At 29.6% G+C, this 24,378-nt stretch overlaps 1 protein-coding gene across 1 annotated transcript in view; it reads right to left on the reverse strand.

Moving 5' to 3' along the window:
* Positions 1-24,378, reverse strand: part of LOC148311922 (IDLSRF-like peptide) — a 101,126-nt gene that overhangs the window by 16,556 nt on the left and 60,192 nt on the right. Inside the window, exon 3 of the mRNA XM_088278221.1 lies at positions 3,955-4,086. Within this exon, the coding sequence (XP_088134347.1) occupies positions 3,955-4,086 (132 nt within the window). The remainder of the gene's footprint in view (positions 1-3,954; positions 4,087-24,378) is intronic.

The following is a 24,378-nucleotide window of genomic DNA, read 5'->3' on the forward strand; positions in this document are numbered from 1 at the left end:
AGATAAAAATGTACAATTTGTATTTTTAAGGTTAAAAAAAAACAAAATGGCAGGCATCGTTGAAGCAACTAGATATTGTCATTAAAACAATTAAGATAGGTATACACAGGTGCGAGTATATATGTGTGTGTGTACATATTATTCGACTCCGTAGTGTAGTGTGCTCATTAATTCATTCTAACCGTAATCCGCACCCGATGGTGCATGGGGCACTGCATCATATAAACGCAGTGTTATCTTGATCGATCTTAACACAAGAAGGAAAGATGATCAGCCTACCACTCCAGGAACCAGTCCAGGGTATTATTGAATAAATATTAGAGTGAAAAAATCACTTAAATTTATTTGATCCCTCTTGGGAATCGAACCCGGGACCTCCAATACGGCCGAGCAGGCTGACCATTATACTACGGAGGCGGAGTATAGTGTATGGCCAGTTGAATTAAGTAATTAAATATTTGTATTTAATTTCATGCCACACGGGATAAGTGCATAAAATAAAAATAAATAACAATGATTTTAATATTGACATTTTGACATCTCAACATTAGATGAAGAAGAATATGGAAGTCTCGGCATTTATGGGGCTTACGACCGTCATAGGCTGGTTTAAGTGTTTACTTTACACGCGTGTAATATTCACATATTCTACCCATGATTAACAACCACACTACTCAAATTCTTGGATGTTCTATATATAAACCATCCAATTTCGAATCATTGTACAAGAATCATGTTGGAGAATTTTCACTACTGACATCTATTGATGAGACGAAGAAACTTTTTAATTGAGCAGAAATGAAATTTTTACTGTGCATAAATGCCCAGACTTCAATAATCTTCTTCATCTATGTTGAGATGTCATAAAACAATATATTAATTTTTCCATATTATAAATCAATGTTTAGTATTATATACCACAAGTTTTATACAAATTTCATGCATTCGCCAGTTTGTCATACACCCTGCAGCTAGCTTAGATGTGCTTGTGTATAAAACATAATAACATACGGTACATAGTTGCACGTTATATATCTACCCCTACGCGGTTTTATCTCTTGTTTGGATACAGTTTTAGTTTAAATAACATCCCCGTTTTCATTTAGCTTACATAACTTTTTCAATTATCAAAGTTTTGATAGAAATTAAGTTTCTGTTCTCTGAGATATTTAATACGACAGTAATTGAAATTTAAATACGTTTACTTTTGCAACATTTACTTCGATTTTTTTGCATATTGCGCGTTAATTCTATTAGAAGGAATGTACCCATCAAACATATCGCTCACTCCTTTCAACAACGTCATATATCAAAAATCGTTTTAGCAATTTTTCACACGTATAAATGTACTATATCCCGGCAAAAGCGGCATATTTTAAACTTAATATTCACCCGCTACAGGGCAGAAAGTGTTGTTTTTGCATTTTGAAGAAAAGGTATTGTTTATTTTAATTTTATAATAAACTAAATATTTTTCTAGTGGGGAAAAAACATTCGGTTTTACATAAAACCATCTGTTGCACAGTAAAAAGTTCAATAAGTGGCTTGATATTTATTTTTTAAACATTTCATTGTATTTTTAAACTTTAAAAACGATCTACTGAAAAATCAAGTTTTTTGATATATGACGTTGTTGAAAGGATTGAGCGATATGCAAATTTTTACTTATTAACAACGTTTTGAGTGTGTCCAAATACGTGTTCACAAATCTGGATTATCTCCAATTAGGAGTTATTTTTCATATTATCTTTTGACATCTCGACATAGTTGAAGAAGAATATGAAAATCTAAGCTTATACAGGGCTTACGACCGTCATAGGAATGGTTAGGTGATCACTTTTCACACGTGTAACGTTCACCAATTCTACCCATAATTGACAACAATACTACTCATAATTATTGAAACTTTTAGATATATTGATCAAACTCATAACACAGTATGATCAAGTTCACAATAGCCATTTATGGTGGGATGAGGAAAGCTTTAAGATAGCAGAGACTCTTCAAATTTGTATGTGAGGTCCGAATCCTGGATTATATTCACATACTTTTGAGAAACGTTTAAAAACGTGATTTTAAATTGATTTAAGTATACGTATATAATAAACGCCTTATTCACATGAAAAATATTGTGTACAAACTAAATACAATATGCAAATACCTGTCTGAGCGTTTATTTCTATGCAAATTCATACTTATTACAAACATAGATAATCTCTTCAAATTTATTTTTTAATCTTAATCCCTGTAACTCCTTCGTCGACGATATACCCATTCCACTTTATCAAGATTAGCTAAGCTTTAAAATTTACATACTACATTACTGTAACCGCGTATTACAAGTAACGACATTTTGCATCTTGGTGAAAGACAATTTTCTATAATCCATTTCAAGACGCAAAGCTCTTAAATCCCAAATACTTTGATTGACGCTTAAACTTTGCTTAAAACGAATTTATATACCATAACAAATTGAATTTCTTATGGTATATAATAATTTCTTATGGCTAAAAATATTCCAAAGTAAATCATTTCAAACAAAGTTCTATAGTTATATATATATATATATATATATATATATATATATATATATATATATATATATATATATATATATATATATATATATATATATATATATATATATATATATATATAAATATATATATATATATATAAATATATAAATATATATATATATATATATATATATATATATATATATATATATATATATATATATATATATATATATATATATATATATATATATATATATATATATATATATATATATATGTATATATACATATAAATAAAGTTTTCATAACTATAGATTATTATTACTCCACTTACAGTTTACAATTATGAACAGCCTTCGTCTTTAAAATGGAAATGTTTCATATATTATATGTAAGAACTTATGGCCATTCTTAAGTAAGTTTTGATTAAATTCTCAACAAAAGAGACTTATTTTAAAGACAAATTTACATATATTACGCGTACGAAGAAAATTAAAGCATTTTGATTTTTATAAACTTCTATTCTTTTATGATTTATATTTGAAGCACTAACTTTGTGATTTTCGATTATACAATTAAAATGTAAATTTGTTGCAAAATCACTATAAATATTTTATTATAACTTAATTATAAAGTCTACCGGTTTCGAGCGGTGCACTTCGAAACCGGTAGACATTATAATTAAGTTTAAAATAAAATATTTATAGTGATTTTAAAAACAATGTTACATTCTAATTATATTATTATTTTTTTTTTTTTTGTCTTTATGTATTAAAATGGAGTTAAAAAAATTAAACGCCAAATCCATTAATATTTTTATTGTCATTGAAAAAGTAGGTGCGTGCGGTGCATTTTAACGTATAAAATTATTTTATATTGTTATTTTTTATCTCGCTCTTATCCGTACCCAATGGTGAAAAAGGCACATATAGTATCGACGTATTGTTGTCTTGTTCGTTTAACCACTTGAAGGCAAGGTGATCAGTATTTTGAAAAAGCATATTTTCAATTAACTTTTTATCAGAATATAATTTTTTATGTATTTCAAAAAATACGTTGTATCTTTCTTCTCTCTCATGTAACGTAATGTGGCTAATACACGTGACGGGTCCTTGAAATTTCACTCTAGATTCTCGTTCGATTGTAGATATGATAATAATAAAATGATGATTTTCACGTTCAAATTCTAGTCGCAAATACAGGGTGGGGCGCGGTCACTTTCTTATTTGAAACTCGGGTCACAATATGTTATTTCTAGAGCCCGTTTTTATAGCGCGTTGAAAAGCACGGGATCTAAAGTTTTATTTTTGAGATTAGTTTAGTGTTGATCGTGCCACGGATAAAAGAGGAGCGCCCGTTCACCATGGAGGCCTATTTTTCAAGCCTACTTTTAGAAAGTTCAACTTCAAAATATTCTTATACTGATACTCACCAGCTGTGCAGAGTCGCGAGTCTTCATCATATCCATCAGAGCAGTCTGGTGCTCCATCGCACAGATATTGGATGGAGATGCAGTTTCCATCCCCAGGACACTTGAAGGGCTCGTAAGGATGACAGGCATCTCCTAAAAGAAAAAAGAAGAAATCAGCTATCGAAATCCGCCAGATCCATGTAAGTCGATTAAAAAAAAAGTGCTAAATTCTCCGGGTAACATTTATGCTTAAAAGATTTGTCTATTTATATTAGAAAAAATATTATGAATTAGAGAATTTTCCCATTTTTTAAGACAATTATTCAGCATTTAAAAAAAAACACAAGACACAAACCGATAATGAGGTCATCTTAATTTTTGACCAATACCCGCTTTCTGATTGGCCGATATGGGTCAGAAGGCAAGTTCCATGAATATAGCGGAATTTGAAATACAACACTGTTTTTAATTATTTTTTAGCATGGTTTTCAAGGATATCATTTTAAACAATAAACCTCACAATTGGCATGCATTCCGATATATTATGTGTTTTAAAATGTTATAAAATTGGATCTGGCGAATTTTGAAAGTAGCCGACACAATTGTAAGTCAAACCGCTACAAACATTATGATTTAAAGTGATCTTTTTTAAATTGACTACATATGTACTCGTTTACAAATAAACGTTTATTTCTTTGTCAGTTATAATCTAAAGTTTCGCTCATTTTCAGAAAAATACATATTCTATAAACATGATATTGATTTGAGATTTTGTTGCCTGTTTTAATGGAATTTGTGAAAAACATTTAGAAATTCTCTTCGTTATTCTGTATTATTTCACCCACAATTGAGTTTGAACAATGGATAAACTCCGAGACAATATTTTCATGTATAATTTATATTGCTGCTGTATTTCTCTTAATCCTTTTGCACATGAAGTATTTTTTGTTGTTGCTTAATTTAAGGAAAAAAATTATTTGTTTTTTTATTATTTACTCATCAAAGATGAAGAAGAATATGGAAGTCTGGGCATTTACGGGGCTGACGACCGTCATAGGCTGGTTTAAGTGATCACTTTACACACGTGTAACATTAACAAATTCAACCCATTATCACACATACAAATTCTTGGAAGTTCTATATATTGGAACCAATTTTGAAACATTATTCTTGAATTACTAGAACTTCACTGGACCTCAAAATGCTGTAAATATTTGTTTTTTATTGGAATTAGGATCTAGAAAAACAAGTACATATATAATTTACAACATTTTGTGTGTGTCCAAATACTTGTTCACAAATCTGGATCTCTAATTAGGAGTTATTTTTGAAATATTATTTTTTGACATCTCAAAAATAGATGAAGAAAAATATGAAAATCTGGATATTTACAAACAATTTTTTGAGGCAAATTTAGTTGGAAAAAGAGGCAGAGGAAGACCGATGAATATGTCAAATACTTGAAAGCGGCATTGGAATAATTGGCGGGTGTGTATAAGGATTCATGCATCTAGATGAATGTGGAAGAGGTGAACTTTGCAAAGACAAAATGGTGTCGCTTTCTTTTCTCTCTACCTACCCCTGCGGGGAAGCGGCGTGATGGTTTGTTAGTTTTTTAGTGAAGCAGTAAATAACGAATATTATTTTAAAATACATACATGGAATAATACATCACTATAAAATGTCACAATAAAATGGTGTATCGACTTTTAAAAAATATATATATTTTTAAATAAATATATTGAATGAATAGGAGTTAAAGGGTTAGACAAATAAGAATCGAGTTGTGTGCTTGTTATAAATCGTGATTTTGAAGTTTAATGTAGTTTAACCCCCAGAAAACTCTCTTCCCACCCTGTTAGTATTCTAACAAGAAAACATCCGAACTTGTAAAATGATAATATCTTTGAAAACGTATACATATAATGGGTGTATTTTCTAACTCGTAAAAAGCGGTTTAGAAAACTTAGAAGACAAAAATAAGAGAAAACGAATAACTGAAGAAAAAACAGTGAACCAAATGCATGAGACGAATTTAGTTTGAAAAAGAAACAGAGAAAGGCCGAGGAAAACTTAGTATGATGAAGCATATCAAATACTTAAATGTTGCTAGGCCTATTGGCGGGTATGTGTGAAGAGATGCATGAATGTGGAAGAGGCGAAGATTGTTTGCAAAGACAGAGTGGTGTGGCGTTGTATTCTCTTTTCTTAGTCCTGTCAGGATGTGGCGTGATTTTAGCTATTTTTTTTAATATTGAAAGCATTAACTTTGTGGATCATATTGATACATTATTTCGAGAAATAAAAATATTTTGTGTTCTGATCCACTCACATTTTTATTAACCAACTAGTTTCGGCAACAACCTGTTGCCCTCTTCAGGTTGTTAATAAAAATGTTAACTAGTTGGTTAATAAAAATGTGAGTGGATCAGAACACAAAGTATTTTTATTTCTCGAAATAATAAATTTTTTTATTTCTTCAGTTAGCTTATATTTTACCAGCCTCCGTAGTGTAATGGTCAGCACGCTTGGCTATCGTGTGGGGGGGAGGGGGTAAATAAATTTAAGTGATTTATTCACTCAAATATTTATTCAATATTACCCTGGACTGGTACCTGAAGCGGAGGGCTGTCCACCTTCCCTTTCTGTATTAACGATCAAGATAACACTGCGTTTATATGATGCAGTGCCCTATGCACTGTTGGGGTGCGGATAAGGGTTTAAAGAAGTTTGTATTACATTTAATACGAACTATTATTTTAACTTAATTTACATCATATACAAGTATATTTACATCTTATCTTCTTACAGTACAGAAAGCATTCCATTTTAAATTCTCTCAGACTCTTTTTATTCTTCATATATTCAGGCATCTATACATTTTCGAAACCCTTATACATAATACAATTTTGCGATTGTGCAGATTAGTTTGTTAGTATCAAGTGAACTTTAGTATAAACTAATAAAGTTTTGTACTCACATCTCATGGTGGAACTGCATTTTATAGAATAAAATGACAACTATGCAGTTTTTTTCACATGATTTTTTTTTGACCAGCAATCCTTCAACAATCATTAGATTGGTGATGTCGAATCCCGGTTGTTGGTCAAATAAAATTATTGTTGAAAAAACAACATAGTTGTAATTTTGTTCTATATGTATTAATGGCCTGTGCCTCGTTTATTTACGCTTTAACCGTCAGTTCATTTGCCAATCAGTAATAAAGGATTCATTAAGCTTCGTTTATCTGCATTTTGGAATACATTCCCTACGGATTTCACACGGGCGTGAGTATTTAGAGTGGAAAGGTAATAGGCGAACTAAAGCATTCCCTCTGTACGTGGCGCAGTAACGTACAAGGGTGAGTATAGATCGGCCATATAAAGCGTTTCGACAATTTGTCCGTTTACATCTAAATACTAAACACACAGACTCAGTAACATAAACAACATTATACATTGTCCTATTTCTGCCTTAACGCAAAAAATGTATGTATATATATATATATATATATATATATATATATATATATATATATATATATATATATATATATATATATATATATATATATATATATATATATATATATATATATATATATATATATATATATATTTATATATATATATTTATATGTATATATTTACATATATATATATATATATATATATATATATATATATATATATATATATATTCATATATATAGAAATAATTGGCGGGTATGTATAAGGAGATGTATGAAAGTGGAACAGGCGAATAATGTTTGCGAACAGGGAGTGGTGTGGCTCTCTGCCTACCCCAGCGGTGAAGCGGTGTGAAGTTAGTTAGTTTTATTTATTTCGAATTATTTATTATTATTTTGATTTCTGTTTCGTGTAAATATTGCTGCAACAAAAAAAACCATTTGCATAAATTGTACGTTAGTCAAGTAATGAAAACACATCAGAGATCTTATGGAAGTAAATATATTCGAGTATTTATTCTGAGCGTTAATATACACCGAGTTAGTGCTTTTAAGCAGATCCTAAATATTCATGAGAAGAAAAGCCTTAAATTAAGTTCGTATCTTAATTCTCCTATTCAGATTTCTTAAAAAAGTTAAAGCTCATTTAAAATTAAAACCTTTAATGCTTCGCTTACGAAATTTATCTCAAACAATACCGGGGTAACGTAAAAATATATATTTTTTGTAAAGGCGTTTATATTTCTTACAAAATACTAAAAGCGTAAAATAAAATAAATTAAAATTTAGAAAATATGGAATTTTTTAATTTTTCTAACCCTTATCTTCATCAAAATTGTGTACCCTGGGAAATGAAGCCGGGACCTCTAGCATGGTAGCAAAATGCTCAAACTACTATACTACAGATACGGAAAGTTTTTTTAAAAATATTTTATAATATTTATTTTTAAAGTGAAAAATTCGAGAAATAAGTCAAACACTAGATTATTCACCATACGGATGATATATCAATATTATAAGTTTCTAAACTTGAGATGAAACATGGTGAAATTTACACAGGTGCGTAAGGGAATCACTTAAGCCAGCACAACGCCATATCGTAAGTCCTGGAATGCTCAGACTCTCAGACAGAATCTTTCCTATAAAAGTAACGAAGGATGTTCAAATGATAAATAAAAAACTTGTTTTTTACCACACAAGTTATATTGTTGCCACTAGTTTCGAAAGCTACAGATGCTTCCATCTACAGGTTGAAATATAAACTTAGAGTTTATACTTACTGAGTTACTTAATTACATGATAGATGTTTTATTCAAGTTCAGACACTTTTAAAATCGAATTAAAGTATTTGTAAAACTAGATGTATCGTAGTGTTTATATATATATATATATATATATACGCGCATATTTGAATGCAAAATTATGTGAAAAAAAACTAAGGCAATTGACGAATTATTTTAAGAGCTTTACAATTTTTAAAGAAAATAACATTTGATTTACGTTTTTTATTAAAGGGATGGATGGATATGTTATGTACGTATTTTTAATCAAGTCACTCTTTACTCTGAATAAAACTGCGGTTACATAAATTATTTGCTAGTTTGTGTATGTTTCGCTTAAACCAATTTCCAATCATCTCCACAATAGAGTATCAAGCTGTTTCTGCTATTCATAAAATGTTCCCGAATTTGCGATAAATCTAGTTATTGGAGTGAAATACATTGCCAGCCTTTCAATAACGATTTGTAAAAACTAATACCCTTTTTCCCAGCATTTAGGACAAAGCTCTGTTGAATATTTCAGGCGATTCATTTACGCTTTTACTGAATTATGAAAATCGATTTTTTTTTCATAAATAAAACCATTTCCTTGCTGTCAAATTACATATTTTTACTTATTTTTATTTTAAAATATTTTTTAAGTGTTCATAATATGTAAATAAATATTAAAATCATATTGATTTATTTATTTATCTCTTTTCCGAACCTTGAGACATAGTGCTATACAATTTTTTTGCCCTATGCACCCATTGGGTGATGAGCAGATAAAGGTTAGAAGAAGAAGACTATAGTAATTGTTTAACAAGGGGTCTATTTTACTTTATATATAATCATTCGATATGTAAAACAATTTACTTCAATTATGATAAATATTATGGGTGCTTATTTAGATGCTAAAATAATGTGGTTTAAAAAAAAAAACAACTATTGAACAACACATATTATTTATTAATTTGGCATTAACTTACGACTTACTCGACTTACCTCTCTTAATTTTATGGAAAAAGCTTATTTTAGCCTTGCATTCGATCTTTGTTTTACCATTTCCACTGCATTCAGTCCAGATTCATCCTTTTTCTGTCAATTTTCGGATTTCGTTGCGTACTGCCAGTTTAGGTTTCACTAATGAACTTTTATTTGCTATAACTGATTTCAGCGCACCATTCAATCTACTCGCATTAACAATCCTTTCGAATTTGTTTTCAATCTTTCCATCCTTAGAAATACTTCTCTACTACTACTGCCACCGCACCGTTTCCACTGCAGGGGTAGGCAGAGAGGCTGGAACGCCACACTTTTCTGTCCTAATATATACTCCTAGCTTTCTGACTACTACATGCCCTTCTATCACGTAGACTTTTGACACCACCAAATTTGAGGTTAAAAAAATTCTTCTAAAATAAATGATATATATAAATCGCATACCTCTTCCGAAATTCCCACACATAACTAAAACATATGGTTAATGTTTTAATTTCTAATTCAGCCCTGCTACGAAGATAAATTATCCAATTTAATATGTTAACTTACATAATATGAAGTACATGCTAGTTTACTACAAAAAACATGACTAATATTACTCTTGTAAGATGAAGTAGGGGAGGTTTAATATTTCGACATAATATATCAGCGGAATATTATACTCGCATAAATGTGCTTATGTCGGGGGTTATATTTCACACTGGATAACCCTCATTAAACTGGAAGTAAGGGAGAAAAATAATACCTACCTTAGATAAGTTTTCCACGAAAACAAGAACAGGTTTATAATGATGCGTAGAATATGTTAAGAGACTGCTAATATAAAGTTTGAATTAAAAAAAAAAACTGCAAATGAGCTTTAATTTAATTTAAATTTGAAATTCTCATTTAAAAAATTAATTTATTAGGTATTTAAGAACTTAATGAAAATATCGACAAAACCATAAATATATGTATATATTTTTTTAGTTGATGATATTTTCATGGTTATAATTTTAATCGCTTTCTTTCCAAATTTTACTATATCCGGAAAATACTATTTTGTATTAATTGTTGTATTAATTGGGGAAAGAAATTTATTAAAACTTCTATTTTTGTGGCTGTTTCGTTACTTCTTTATTCATTTATGAGAAAAATTATTTAAATAGAGCCGTTTTCTTGAAAAATTATCTCTCTCACCGATTGCTTTTGAAATTTGGACACAGCGTTGCATTTGATACATGTACTTGTGTTTTTATCTTTTTATCTATGATAGATAAAAACATGTTTTTTTTACCCAAATGGCAGTACCATCTGTTGAACGCAACAATACTAATACTGCTCAAGGCAAACAGCCTGTTTCTTGTCTTCAATGTTTTTTATTGCATTTTTAAATCGTAGATTTTTAAAAATAATTTCATTAAAATAAATCATGTTGGTAATGTGTATGCTTTCTGTTTTATATATTTTCCATTTAACTAGACTGAGCGATAGAAACTCGTGGCTGGGTACAGATAGTATAAATATATATTTGATTTAGAATCATTTAAGTTTAGTCATTTAAATTTGATTTCTTCGCAAAACGATTTAAAGTTCATATTATTTTTTGACATCTCATCAAAGATGAAGAAGAATATGGAAGTCTGGGCATTTACACACGTGTAACATTCACCAATCCTACCCATTTTTAACAACCACACTACTCAAATTCTTGGAAGTTCTATATATATGAACCAATTCAGAAACATTGTTCTTGAATCACTAGAACTTCACTAGAGATATCTATTGGTGAGATGAAAATAAGCTTTTTATTGAGCGGAAACTCTTATATCGGTATGTGAGGTCCGAATCCTGGATTTTAATCACATACATGAGAAGCGCCAGAAAATACTATTTTCATTTTTATTATTTCAGCCTATAATTTGACCAGTTAATTTATTTACAACATTTTATTGAAACGCTCAAAATGTTGTAAAGTTAAAGTTCAATTGGCGTTACTTAATGTTATTCGCTTTTAAGGAACTTTAAGAGCTTCTACGTATATTTTACGTCATTAAAGGAGGCAGCTTGCAGAAACCAAGTAGTTGTTCCGTTAAGTTGCACTTTCACGGTTTCGTTAACTCCAATTCAAATACCCGAGAGAACATTAATTAGGAGGTTGAAAGTTTGCAAAAGTTGCGCAAAAGAGATACGAGAACGAAGTTTAATGTTCCACAGCTGGAACGAGAAATTCTTGTTAATTAAATTGAAATATTTGTAGGAACAACATCACAAAAGAATAAACAAAATTTCAAAAGTGACTGAAATTTAAATTGTGCAGAGGAGATGAAAAAATATATCTGCATTTCAGTAAAATGATTTTTATTTTTATTATTTTATTTTTTATTTATTAACAGCAGCAACATATGTAAAACAAACCAATTAAAACATAAACCTCAAACAAGCCATTAGTTACCTACAGAAACATACAGATTAGTACAAAATATTTAGTGTAGATCTAGCAAATGAATGAATGTGTGTGTGTGTGTGTGTGTGTGTGTGTGTATGTGTGCGTGTGAGTGTGGTGTGTGTGTGTGTGTGTGTGTGTGTGTGTGTGTGTGTATGTGTGTGTGTGTGTGTCATGTTGATTCTAGTAGGGACATACATACAATGCTGAGAAGTACGGGTAATGCTTAAATACGAAGTAAACCTAGGTTTATCCTGTCTGGCTTAGTATTACCCAATTCTGTTGGGTAAAATTCGAAAACTGACAAATATAAAATTGAATTCGCAGTTTACCAGTGTACACCTAGGTCTACCGAATAATGATTGGATAATGTTAGAAAAACCAAATTATTGACAGGATAAAGTTTTATTTCAATCATATTTTTTTCAATTTATATGTTTTAATATTTAAAACAAAAGTACCAAACATATTGTATAGTAAATTTAAAAAAAAAACTAACCTTTTATAACCTAACCTAACATTACCTGGCCAAAGTTGGGTAGACCTAGGTATACATGGGTAAACTGCATTTTATTTTTGTTAGTTTTCGAACATTACCCAGGATTAGGTAATACTATTTTAATCGTATTAGTATTCTAGCGATACACGTAACATATAATTATAAATTTTCAAAACTATGATATATAACATATGTCATAGTTTTGAAAATTTTACATTTAGGACATGATATTTTAAAAATGGTTGATAATGTTTAAAATAATTATTTCATAAATAAATGTATTTTTGAACATCAATACTTTTAATTAAATGTGCTACGTCAGATTATATATTATATCAATGCGTACAGCATAAATATATTAAAAAGATAGAAGGCTTGGAACATGAAATAATATCATGGCTCAAAAATTTTCGACAGTGGTTTGGATAACCGGATGCAGGAACCTTTATCAGGCTAGACCAGGATCGTGTGGAGTTTAAGGAGATGGTCGCCAACCTCTGATAAGAGTGGCTTGAGAAGAAGAGGAAGAATATTTGTTTATTAATCTTGACATGAAAAGTTAAAACTTTTAAGGTTCTTACAGAACTTACATGATTTAAAATACAATTTAAAAATTAAATAAAAAAGATACCAAACGATTGAAAGCAATAACAGGGTACTATTAAATAAAATGAATTGAAAATTAAGATACAAATATAAACATCAATACGTGATTTTATATTTATGCTGGACTGCATAGAAAAGTAGTATGAAAAGCGGTATGAAAAAATTCTTCAAGTTGAGAATATAAACAAGTGAAGAAATTAATTTTTTTAATAAATAAATAAATAAAATACATTTAACCAAAAAAAAATCCAAAGTCCCTATGGTTTGTGATTTTCTTTTGTCTCTGCATCATGTCAGGTTGTTTTTTGTCTGTTCTATATATATTTTAAAAATTTCTCTCCTACCCTACCTCGCGAACGTATTGTCACAATAAATTTGCCTCGTGATTCATAACCGTTCCGAAGGCAGCTGTTGTCTTGTTTTCTTTTCTTGTTTGTATCTCTGACATACGAGTACGTTTCGCGTTGTGTTTTGACGGTGAATTGTCAATAATCCTCTTTTTGATCGTTTGTATTCAAACCCGTGTATTGAACCCTTTATAAACAAGAAAATCTGTTTTTTTGTGTGTAAATGTTCCTGTAAAAGATCCATGAAATTAAATTTCCTTCTTTCCTGAGATCGTGGCAGAAGAGGTTTTCAGCGGAGATCGGGTAAGTGAATTTTTCTTTTAAATCTCCCTTAGATACAGTTTATGCAGACTTGAACCTTAAATTGAATTATAACGTTGTATTGGTATAAGAAATTGAATATAGTTGTGCTATTTTTTAGAATTACTGTCGTAAATTTACTTTAGAATGCAGAAATGACGTTATTCTTAAAATATCATTATTCATGTAAAATATTCCCATATTTATTCAGTTGGTTTTGATATGAAAATATTACAATGATTAAAGAAAACATTCGTTTTTTACCCCTTGAGTTTTATTATAGACTACATGTTTCAGAAGTTAAACTTCCATTATTCAGGTCTGTATAATAACAGACCTGAATGATGGAAGTTTAACTTCTGAAACATGTAGTCTATAATAAAACTCAAGTGGTAAAAAAACGAAGTGTTTTCTTTAATCATTGTAACATGTCTTACCACAAAGTTAATGCCGAAACAATAAATAAAATGATAATATTACATATATAATCTATAGTTTGTAATAAATCTAGATCAATTATTTAAATCAACTAACGTAAAATATAAAATTTTATCCGTTTATTACCTACCTTTTATGCACCTACTATGCAACCATTATTCACCTACTTCTGATTTTAAGTTTCGTATTTTTGAAATTTTATATACTCGTACAAATTATGATGTAGGTACCCATATGCGATTTCCCTTGCTAATTCTATCAATATTTATTTAAAGAATAAATAACAGTTAAAGGAAAATTATTTAAGCAATCATAATGATTTATTTCAGATCTTCTTTTTTCATTTGTCCATTTATAAATACCTCTTTTATATTTAGTTATTTTTTATTTAGACTTTATGAACCCGGTTGTACAACTTTATTGAGTAAAAAATAAATTTCTTTTGATCAAAAATCATAGTTACATAGCTGAATAAAGAATTATTTTTCTAATTGTCAATCGAAGCACAAAAATAAAAAATAAAAAAAAATAAAAAAAATACTATTGAATTATTCTATATCCAAAAATAAAAATGAAATAAGCCACATTTACTTTGAAATTGTTAGTCTTATACCCTGTACATTCAACATATTCATGATTTCATTTCACACATTCGTTTTAAAAGTGCTTGTGTATCGTTCAGTACAAAAATATTAAATATAATTTTTTGATTCGGCATTAACTTTGTGGAATGACATGATTATTTTATTAAAATTAAACACTTGAATATACCACTTTAATGAGTTTTATTTTATTTACGACTAGTTTCTAAAACGACAGATGTTTTCATATTCTGGTACAAATTAAAATTGGTTTTAATACATACCAGAAGATGAAAACATCTGTCGTTTTCGAAACTAGTCGTTAATAAAATAAAACTCGTTAAAGTGGTATATTCAAGTGTTTAATTTTAATAAAACAAAAATATTTTGTGAAGAAAAATAACGAAGTATTTAAAACAATTAACGGAGAGTTAAAATATGGCATGTGAATATGATCCAAAACTTTGTATAATTCAAATAAAGCATTATCATTTTACCTGTTTCATTTCGTATTGAAATTGCTTTACCGGTGCACTTAAATAAAATGGAAATGCATTGGTGAAATGGGGTACTGTTAGCCTCGTTACTTCTGCTTCACGGCTTGTTGGTGCTCACGATTCAGTGCTTCTTTATACCTCCCCAATATTATTCCTACAAATAGGAATTTACATTTCCATTGTTAGGGGATACATTTTCTGCCTCATGCATATATTCATTTACATTTTAATGATTCGTGCTCTGCCCAATTATTGTATTTCATATTAAATTATTGAAAATCATATACGTGTAAAATCATTGTACGATGGCATATTATAAATGCTGAAAATGATATTGGTTTTATAACTATTAACATCAATCGTTTCCGGTGGAAATATTCTGCCTATAGGTCACCACAGCTCATTGAGGTCATCATTTTTTAGTATTTATTTTACCATGAATCTTCATTTACGAGTGATACGTGATACAATAATGATAAAAAAGCTTAATAATTAAATGACTGTCATTAAAAATTCATTAACATACCAAAGTTTAATATTAACGGTACAACGAACATTGAAGAAAAAACATGTTGGTTTTTTAATAGAAGATCGTTAATAGCAAATCATTATTTTTAAATCTAATTTTTTATATGTGTTCTTTGTGGGTGAAAAGCATGTAGTAAAAGATATACACATGTTAAACGTTTACACATATTTAACGTTTGCAAAATCGAATACATTTTTTATCCCTTTTTTTAAATATCGCTACAAAATATACCAAACGGATACTCCCATCATAAGAACTCGAACACAGTTATTGATCGCAAGTTACCAATTCTCTCCGTAAACCACATGTCAAGAAATTTAGTCATTTTAGTATTGAAGTCAAACTTTTATTCTCAAATTCCATTTCACAAGTTAAAGATAATTCGTATTAGGCTCAAAATATTCGTGTTCTATAAATTTTGACACTAAATGTATCCCTTTATTTTTCCACAGCTTTTCGTAATTTATTACGTAACTCATATAATGTACTCACACTTCTTTCAAGGGTTGCCAGTAAATTTCTTGAACCACAATTACTCTTTAATGCTACTTTTAACACCTTCTTAAAAGCAGTTTACTTTTATTCCACATTCAGTCGACTTTTCGTTCAGCGAATAATGGGTTACTGAAAAACGTTTTCTCGGAACGCTACTACGCCTGAAAACCTATAAATAAACCCTCGAAAGCCTAAAAGTTAGGTGAACTAAGAATAAACTCAATGTTTTTATCATTGGAAAAAAAATTGAAGAAAAATGTACATAAAAAAAAATAAATCGCAGACACTTTAGGAATATATTTTTACGCTATTCAATATTCATTGGATCATAGTTCCATTTTTGTACAAATGTTTTGATACAGTTTGATTGGGAAAATATGACAAATCATTCACTTTTAATAAGTGACAGTTTTTTTAGACCGAAATTGTAGCGCCATCTATTGAACTTAAAAGCAACACACGCAAAACTTAAAACTATTCATGGCGGATAGCATGCATCTTGACAGCTGCTATAACTTTTTCAATGTTATTTTTTTTTATTTTATTTTAATTACCTGATGATGGAAGGATTATTCCAAAACCAAGAGTCACGAATTAGTGTTTTTTAAAGTGGTATTACACAAAATGAACGATGAATGATAAGGAGAGTGTTACTTATAGAGATGCATGTTATCTGTTTTCATTTTTTTCATTTAACCAGACTCAATCATAGCAATGCATGGCTGGGTACAGTAAGTATAAAAAGGCGATTAACACTATTTTATCTGAAATAGCAAGTGTTTCTGCCTAGAATTTTCACTCATGAATTAAAGTAACTTTAAACATAAAGAGTAAATCCACTCACGAGTAGGCAAAGGCTATGAAACTTAAAAAGATGAAGCCTGAGTAGAGTCATGATAAGCGGTGTTGCAAAAGCCGTAGCTACATTGCAGAGTCACTTGGACGTTAGGTAATTAAAAAAAAATATCTAAAATTTAAAGTGTAATGTAATAAATTCATAAATGTAATGACATTTGAAATCCGTGATCAAATATGATAATACGAATGTGATGAAAAATTCAACATCCCCATATCACAAAGAGTAAATAGAGTACCTACCCGTATACAGTGAATCTGTCAACTGAGTTAGAAGCGAGATACGTCGCCTGGAAATGTTTGTCATTCCCGGAAATTGCACATTCAGCTCTGGATAAAGGTTCCCGGAAAGCTGGGATTTGCTCCCGTCAAATATAAGAAATCTCATCATGACATGCGAGAGGAACATATTTATTTAGCGAATATATTTTCCAGTGAAGCATCAGTTAATAAATTGTATCCTACGTGGATGTTTGAACTTTGACCACGTAAAGGTTACGTTTGGAGATGATATATCATATCGCTCACTCCTTTCAAGAAAGTCATATATCAAAAATCGTTAATTTTCAGTTGTGCATGTTTTCGGAATGCCCAGAAAATGTACTACATATATCCCAGAAAAAGAGGCATTTTTAAACTTAATATTTACCCGCTACAGGGCAGAAAGTCTTGTTTTTGCATTTTGAAGAAAAGGTATTTTTTTTTTTTTTTTAAATATACTCAATATTTTTCAAATGGAGAAAAAACCTTCAGGTTATACCTAAAAAGATCTGTTGTACAGTAAAAAGTTCAATAAGTGGCTTGGTTTAGTTTTTAGAACATTTTATTATATTTTCAAACTTTAAAAACCTTCTCCTGAAAGTTTTTTGATTTATGTCGTTCTTGAAAGGAGTGAGCGATATGTAATGTATATGTAAATTTATTCGATACAATAGAACACATTTGCAATTCAATAACTTTGACTAGCTTAAAAAGTTTATTATTTAATAATTTTACTTGTGGAATAATACGATGAATTAGTTATTAAAAAAAAAAAACTAATATTAGATGTATGGGGATGATATCATAAATTTATTCAATACTTAGGGTTGATATGGTACATATTTACCATTAATAACTTTGGCTTGCTTAAAAAATACTATTTTATAATTCGGTATTAATATTGTAGAATAATATTATGATTATAATATATAAAAAAATAAAACATTTGTACAAGACTAATGGTATATAGCTAACTGTATTTATTTTCTTGCCAAGCAAAAGAGTCTTAAATGGCCCTCCTGAACATTTTACGTTTTATTGGTTGGTTATGTATAGTTTTTCCACATTATTTAAATTAATCTGCATTTAATTTAAAAAATCAAATATCGTTTATATAAAATCTAATATCTATCTAAGATTTATCTTTAATATAAAATGTGTTCAGTAAGATATTTGGTTCAATTCTCATCAATATACTGCTTGGTCATAGATTTACATCTAGCTTCAAAGGTGAATCCCAAAGTTCACCCTGAAACCGCACCTCAGCGGAGAAATACTAAAGTTTATTTATCGTTAGCGAAAGGTCGGAAGTTGACAGGTGTTATCTGAACCAGAGCACGTCAATTAAAATCCTTTCTTAATTAACACGGGGTGGGAAATCCTGTATAATATCATCACCCTTTTATATTGCGAACATCATGTGGCCGAAGAAACCCTCCGTGGGGTAAAATCTGTTCACAGGCAATTTTCAGAATAGCTAATAATAGACTTAATTTACTAAGTACACCCGTATGAACACGGGGTTTATTCGGAAATTTTCCAAGGTAAATATTTTGTGCAATTTTCAGAAATGAATTGAATAATAAATCAACCAGCAAATCTTTCGTACTCTATTGGTTTTTCAATACTAAGGACATGAAAAGTAAATTGGTATTTTCTACGCTTATGCGATTAGTATTATCATAAAAAAAATCATTAAAAAAATATATTTTAAGAAATTTACCTCCCTCCGTAGTGTAATTAATGGTCAGCACGCTTAGCTACCGTACTGGAGGTCCCGGGTTCGATTCCCAGAGGAGGGGGGGGGGGTCAAAAATATATATGTGATTTTTCACACTAATATTCATTCAATACTACCACGGACTTGTACCTGAAGCGGAGAGCTGATCACCTTTCCTTCATGTGTTAATGATCAAGATAACATTGCGTTTATATAATGCAGTGCCCTTTACACCATCAGGTACGCATGAGAGTTCGAAGTTTTGAAGAAAGAAATATATTTCCAATTACAATATAAAGGTTGAATTTTGTTGTTGTAATTTTCGATAAAAGTTCGTCAAGCATTTAACTAATTCGATTTCGAATTCTATTGATTGTTTGTTTTAAATACTGTTTTTTTCTTCTTATATTTTTCTTCTTGGTATTTGTCTTATGGCCTGTTTTTCAGAGGGATTAGCCTCCTGCGATGTCAATTGCCAGTTGTTAATCCGTCTCTTTGGTGGTCTACCCGGGAGTATATGTATATATATATATATATATATATATATATATATATATATATATATATATATGTTTATATATCTATATATGTATATATATATATATATATATATATATATATATATATATATATATATATATATATATATATATATATGTATATATATATATATATATATATATATATATATATATATATATATATATATATATATATATATATATATATATATATATATATATATATATATATATGTGAGACATTTGATGAGATGTCAAAAATAATATAAAAATAACTCCTATAATTGGAGATAATCCAGATTTGAGAAGTGTTTGGACACACTCAAAATGTTGTGAATAAAATATTCGTAACTTTTATTTTAAGTACGTTTTATTAGTTACAAAATATTATGACTCTGAAAATAAATGAACACAGTTTAACTTATGCCAGTCATTTCATTTAATTCCTTATGAAATAAAAAATATTACCGGCTCTACATATTTTTTTTATTACTTACACATCCCGTTCTGCGTTAATAAATTATGAGTTCCTGGCACAAAATGTTTAGTGCTATAATTTTCACAAAAAACATGCTTTATTTTATAATTATTATTTGTAGGCTTCATGTAGATGGTTCAATGGTCAAATAGTGCAAGTCCACAATTTTTTTATATTTGAAAATGATGTTTATCGTTTGAAAATGATCACAATAGATTTTAAGAAGTAGTGGTATATACCAAATAAAACTTCCATTAAAAATGAATAGATATTACCAAAAAGTGAATGTCGAATATATTTTTCTTCTTTTAACCCTTACCCGCACCCAATGGTGCATAGGGTACTGCATCGCATTGACGCAGTGTTATCTTGGTCGTTGACACATTAAGAAAAGGTGATCAGCCCTCCGCTTCAGGTACCAGTCTAGGGGAATACTAAATAAGTATTTGAGTGAAAAAATCACCTTTATTTATTTAACCCCCCCTTCTGAGAATCGAACCTGTGACCTCCAGCACGGTAGCCGAGCGTGCTGACCATTACACTATGGAGTCGAATCAATTATAAAAAATAACCTTTCGGCTGCCAAAATGACGTTTTTTTAAATGGTAATAAGTACTTTTACGTTTTTTCTTTAACTTTTTTTACGTTTTTTTAAACTTTTTTTAAGTTTTACTTTTTTCTATGGATTAACCTCTGAACCCTTTATATATTTCGCAGGAGCAAAATAAATGTTAGCGCAGGAAAGTTATAAATAATGCGACAGAACCCATTATATTAACGACCACGGTCCGTACAACAAACTTTTTAAACTTTTGTTATTACGTGTGATGTTATCTTTATGAAGCTACGTTGTATATTGTTAGGGCAAAACCTTCGTGAACCTTCATTCTGTAATGTCGCTTTATCACAATGAAGATGTCGTTAACAAAGATGTGTGGAATTGTGGTTTCTCCCTTTGTGCTTCGCCGAAGTTGATTAAATTTGTTATAACATTTGTATGACAGTGGTTATACACAAAATATTACTTTTGTTCAAATGAAAATGCAAGTAATAAATTTACATAACTAAATAATAATATTTGAATAAAAAAATTCGGGGGATGCTCATACTTGCAAAAATATGGGGGAGTAGAAAAAATATATTAGTGAAAAGAATGATAAAATTTGCAACATTTTGAGTGTGTCCAAATAATTGTTTGGACCCACTCAAAATGCTGTAAATAAAATTATCTGGTCAAATTATAAGCTAAAATAATAAAAATGAAAATGTTATTTTCTGGTGTTTCTTATGTGTGTGATTATAATCAGGGATTCGGACCTCACACACTAATAAAAGAGTTTCTGCCCAATAAAAAGCTTCTTTTCATCTCACCAATAGATGTCTCTTGTGAAGTTCTAGCGATTCAAAAACAATGTTTCAAAATTGGTTCATATTTATAGAACTTCCAAGAATTTGAATAGCGTGGTTGTCAATAATGGGTAGAATTGGTGAATGTTACACATGTGTAAAGTGATCACTTAAACCAGCCTTTGATGGTCGTCAGCCCCGTAAATGCCCAGACTTCCATATTTTTCTTTATCTTTGATGAAATGTCTAAAAATAATATGAAGAATGATAACATTTTGTGCGTCCAAATACATGTTAAAAATTCTAGACTATCTTCACTTACGAGTAATTTTTACATTTTGAGATCTCAACACAGATGAGCAGAATATGGAAGTCTGGGTATTTACAGGGCCTACGACTTGGTTGTCAATCATGGGTAGAATGGTGAATGTTACACATGTGTAAAGTGATCACTTAACCAACCTGATTAGACAGATCATAAGCTGTGTAAATAACCAGACTTCCATTTTATCTTCACCCCTGTTGATATGTCAAATGTGTTTGATTAAGATGTCAAATTAAAAAGTGTTTCATAATAAATTATGTAATTTTTTGTTTATTCATAATGTGAATAATTTAATATCTTTATAAAATTAATTAACTTTGTTTTCACCACTTTTTTTATTAATACAATTCAACCTACCGGTTTCAAGAAAACATTGTCATCATCAGGGTTTATTTTAAATCAAAAACATTCGAATCCGTGATAGTTCATAAGGAACTGTCACGAGAGGTAGTATCATACATGATAAAAATAGTGAAGAACATTGGTAACATAAACCAAAGTAGGACACAAAATGCCGAACCGTCTTCTAGTGGAACGGAAGGTCTGCTGATGACAGTCAACAGTCCGCCTTCTCCTGAGGAGTTTTACGTGGTTTCCTCCCAGCAATGAGCAAATGCAGAGAAGTTCCTATTTGACCCACACTAGATGATCCCTCCTGTTCCCAACACAGATTCAAACAAAAACATTTTTAATTAGCTAGAAGAAACAAAAATCCACTAAATGATCCATAAACCTTGTACATAATAAGCAAGGTAAATAATAAATGCAATTCCCATCTAAAAAAAAAAAAAAAAATCAAAAACATTAAAAGCATTAAAATACTCTCACCAAAAACTTCCACAAACTCCATAAATATTCAAAATGTTATTTCTATTATTCATTGTATAGCAAAACTCATTCATTTCTTGAATAATTTAAGTTTTTTTTAATCCTTGTTCACGAATATGGGTTTAGTTCTCCTTAGGAGTTATTTATATAAATTTGTATTGATATCTCAACAAAGATGAAGAAGACATAATTCATAAGACGATATTCATAAAGGTCTCTGCTTATAAACGAAACATACTTAATTCAATCATAGGTACCAAAAATGTACCGTGTGCAAGATGTTTTCAATTGAAGCATAAATATAAATTCTGAAATTTGGGTAGGGCTGTTAAACATGGGTAGAATAAAAAACAATAAAAAATACAGTTAAAAGTGTATAAAATAATCCCATAAACCAGACTATGTATAGGTCGTATGACCTCTTAATGTCCAGACTTATTTTTTTATGTATGTTGAAATATCAGTAAAAAATCTGTTTTTTTCGTTTATACTTTACACGCACTATCTGCCCTCTAAATTCATTGGGTCGTATAAAATTCAAAGTTATATCAGTATCACCACTCTTTTTTGGTTGGTTGTAAAATATTCCTTAATTTACATATTTATTAAGTTTTTTTTCTATTCTACCACACATTTTATTCACTTTATTTTATACATTTTATTTTGAAGTGGTGAAACAGGTTTTTTTTTATTTTGTACACAACAAAATTTAATATCTTGATATATTATATAAATAAAAAAAAAGATAATCTTTGATGAAAATAATCTATCTAATTAGATAAGAGTAACATAATTTTTAATTAATGTAAATTACACATCTCTTTTAATGCTTCTTGGACATACTTTTTTGCTTTTTCTGTAATATTTTGTAGGATTAATTTTAGGTCTACTAATAACTATAATAGGTCTACTAAAACTTTTAAGTCTACTAAAAAATACATACTTTTATTTATTGTTATTTTATTTATTTTTTGTTATTTTTTTATCATTTCGTGAAAAATTGTGATCTACAACATTTTATGTGTGTCCAAATACTTGTTCACAGATCTGGATTATCTCCGCTTAGGTATTTATTAAAAACATATTTAACACCTCAACATAGATGAAGAATAAGAGTATGGAAGTCAGCATTTATAGGGCTTATGAGCGACATAGACTTGGTTGAGTGATCACTTTATACACGTATAACATTCACCAATTCTACCCATGATTGACAACCACACTACTCTTTTTTTTTATTCTAGATATATATTATTTAGTATGTCGTTTTTAATGCCAAAATTACTGTAAATTGTAATTCACTCTTGATGTGATTTCTTACGGAAACTACGCTTTAAAAAATGCCCAATAAATAAATAGTAGTATAAATATTGCTTCTCGTATATTCTGTTAATGTTAATGTCCGCCTCCGTAGTGTAATGGTCAGCACGCTCGGCTACCGTTCTAGAGGTCCCGGGTTCGAAAAAGAGGGGGGTCAAATAAATAAAAGTGATGTTTTTACTGTAATATTTATTCAATATTACCCTGGACTGGTACCTGAAGCGGAGGGCTGACCACCTTTCCTTCATGTGCAAACGATCGAAATAATACTGCGTTTATATAAAGCAGTGCCCTATGCACCATTGGTGTGCGGATAAAGTTTTTTTTTTAAACTATGTATTAT

Source organism: Brachycentrus maculatus, unplaced genomic scaffold (genome assembly GCF_059751285.1).
Source record: "Brachycentrus maculatus isolate JH-2025_06_01 unplaced genomic scaffold, ASM5975128v1 h1tg000055l, whole genome shotgun sequence".
NCBI lineage: Eukaryota > Metazoa > Arthropoda > Insecta > Trichoptera > Brachycentridae > Brachycentrus > Brachycentrus maculatus.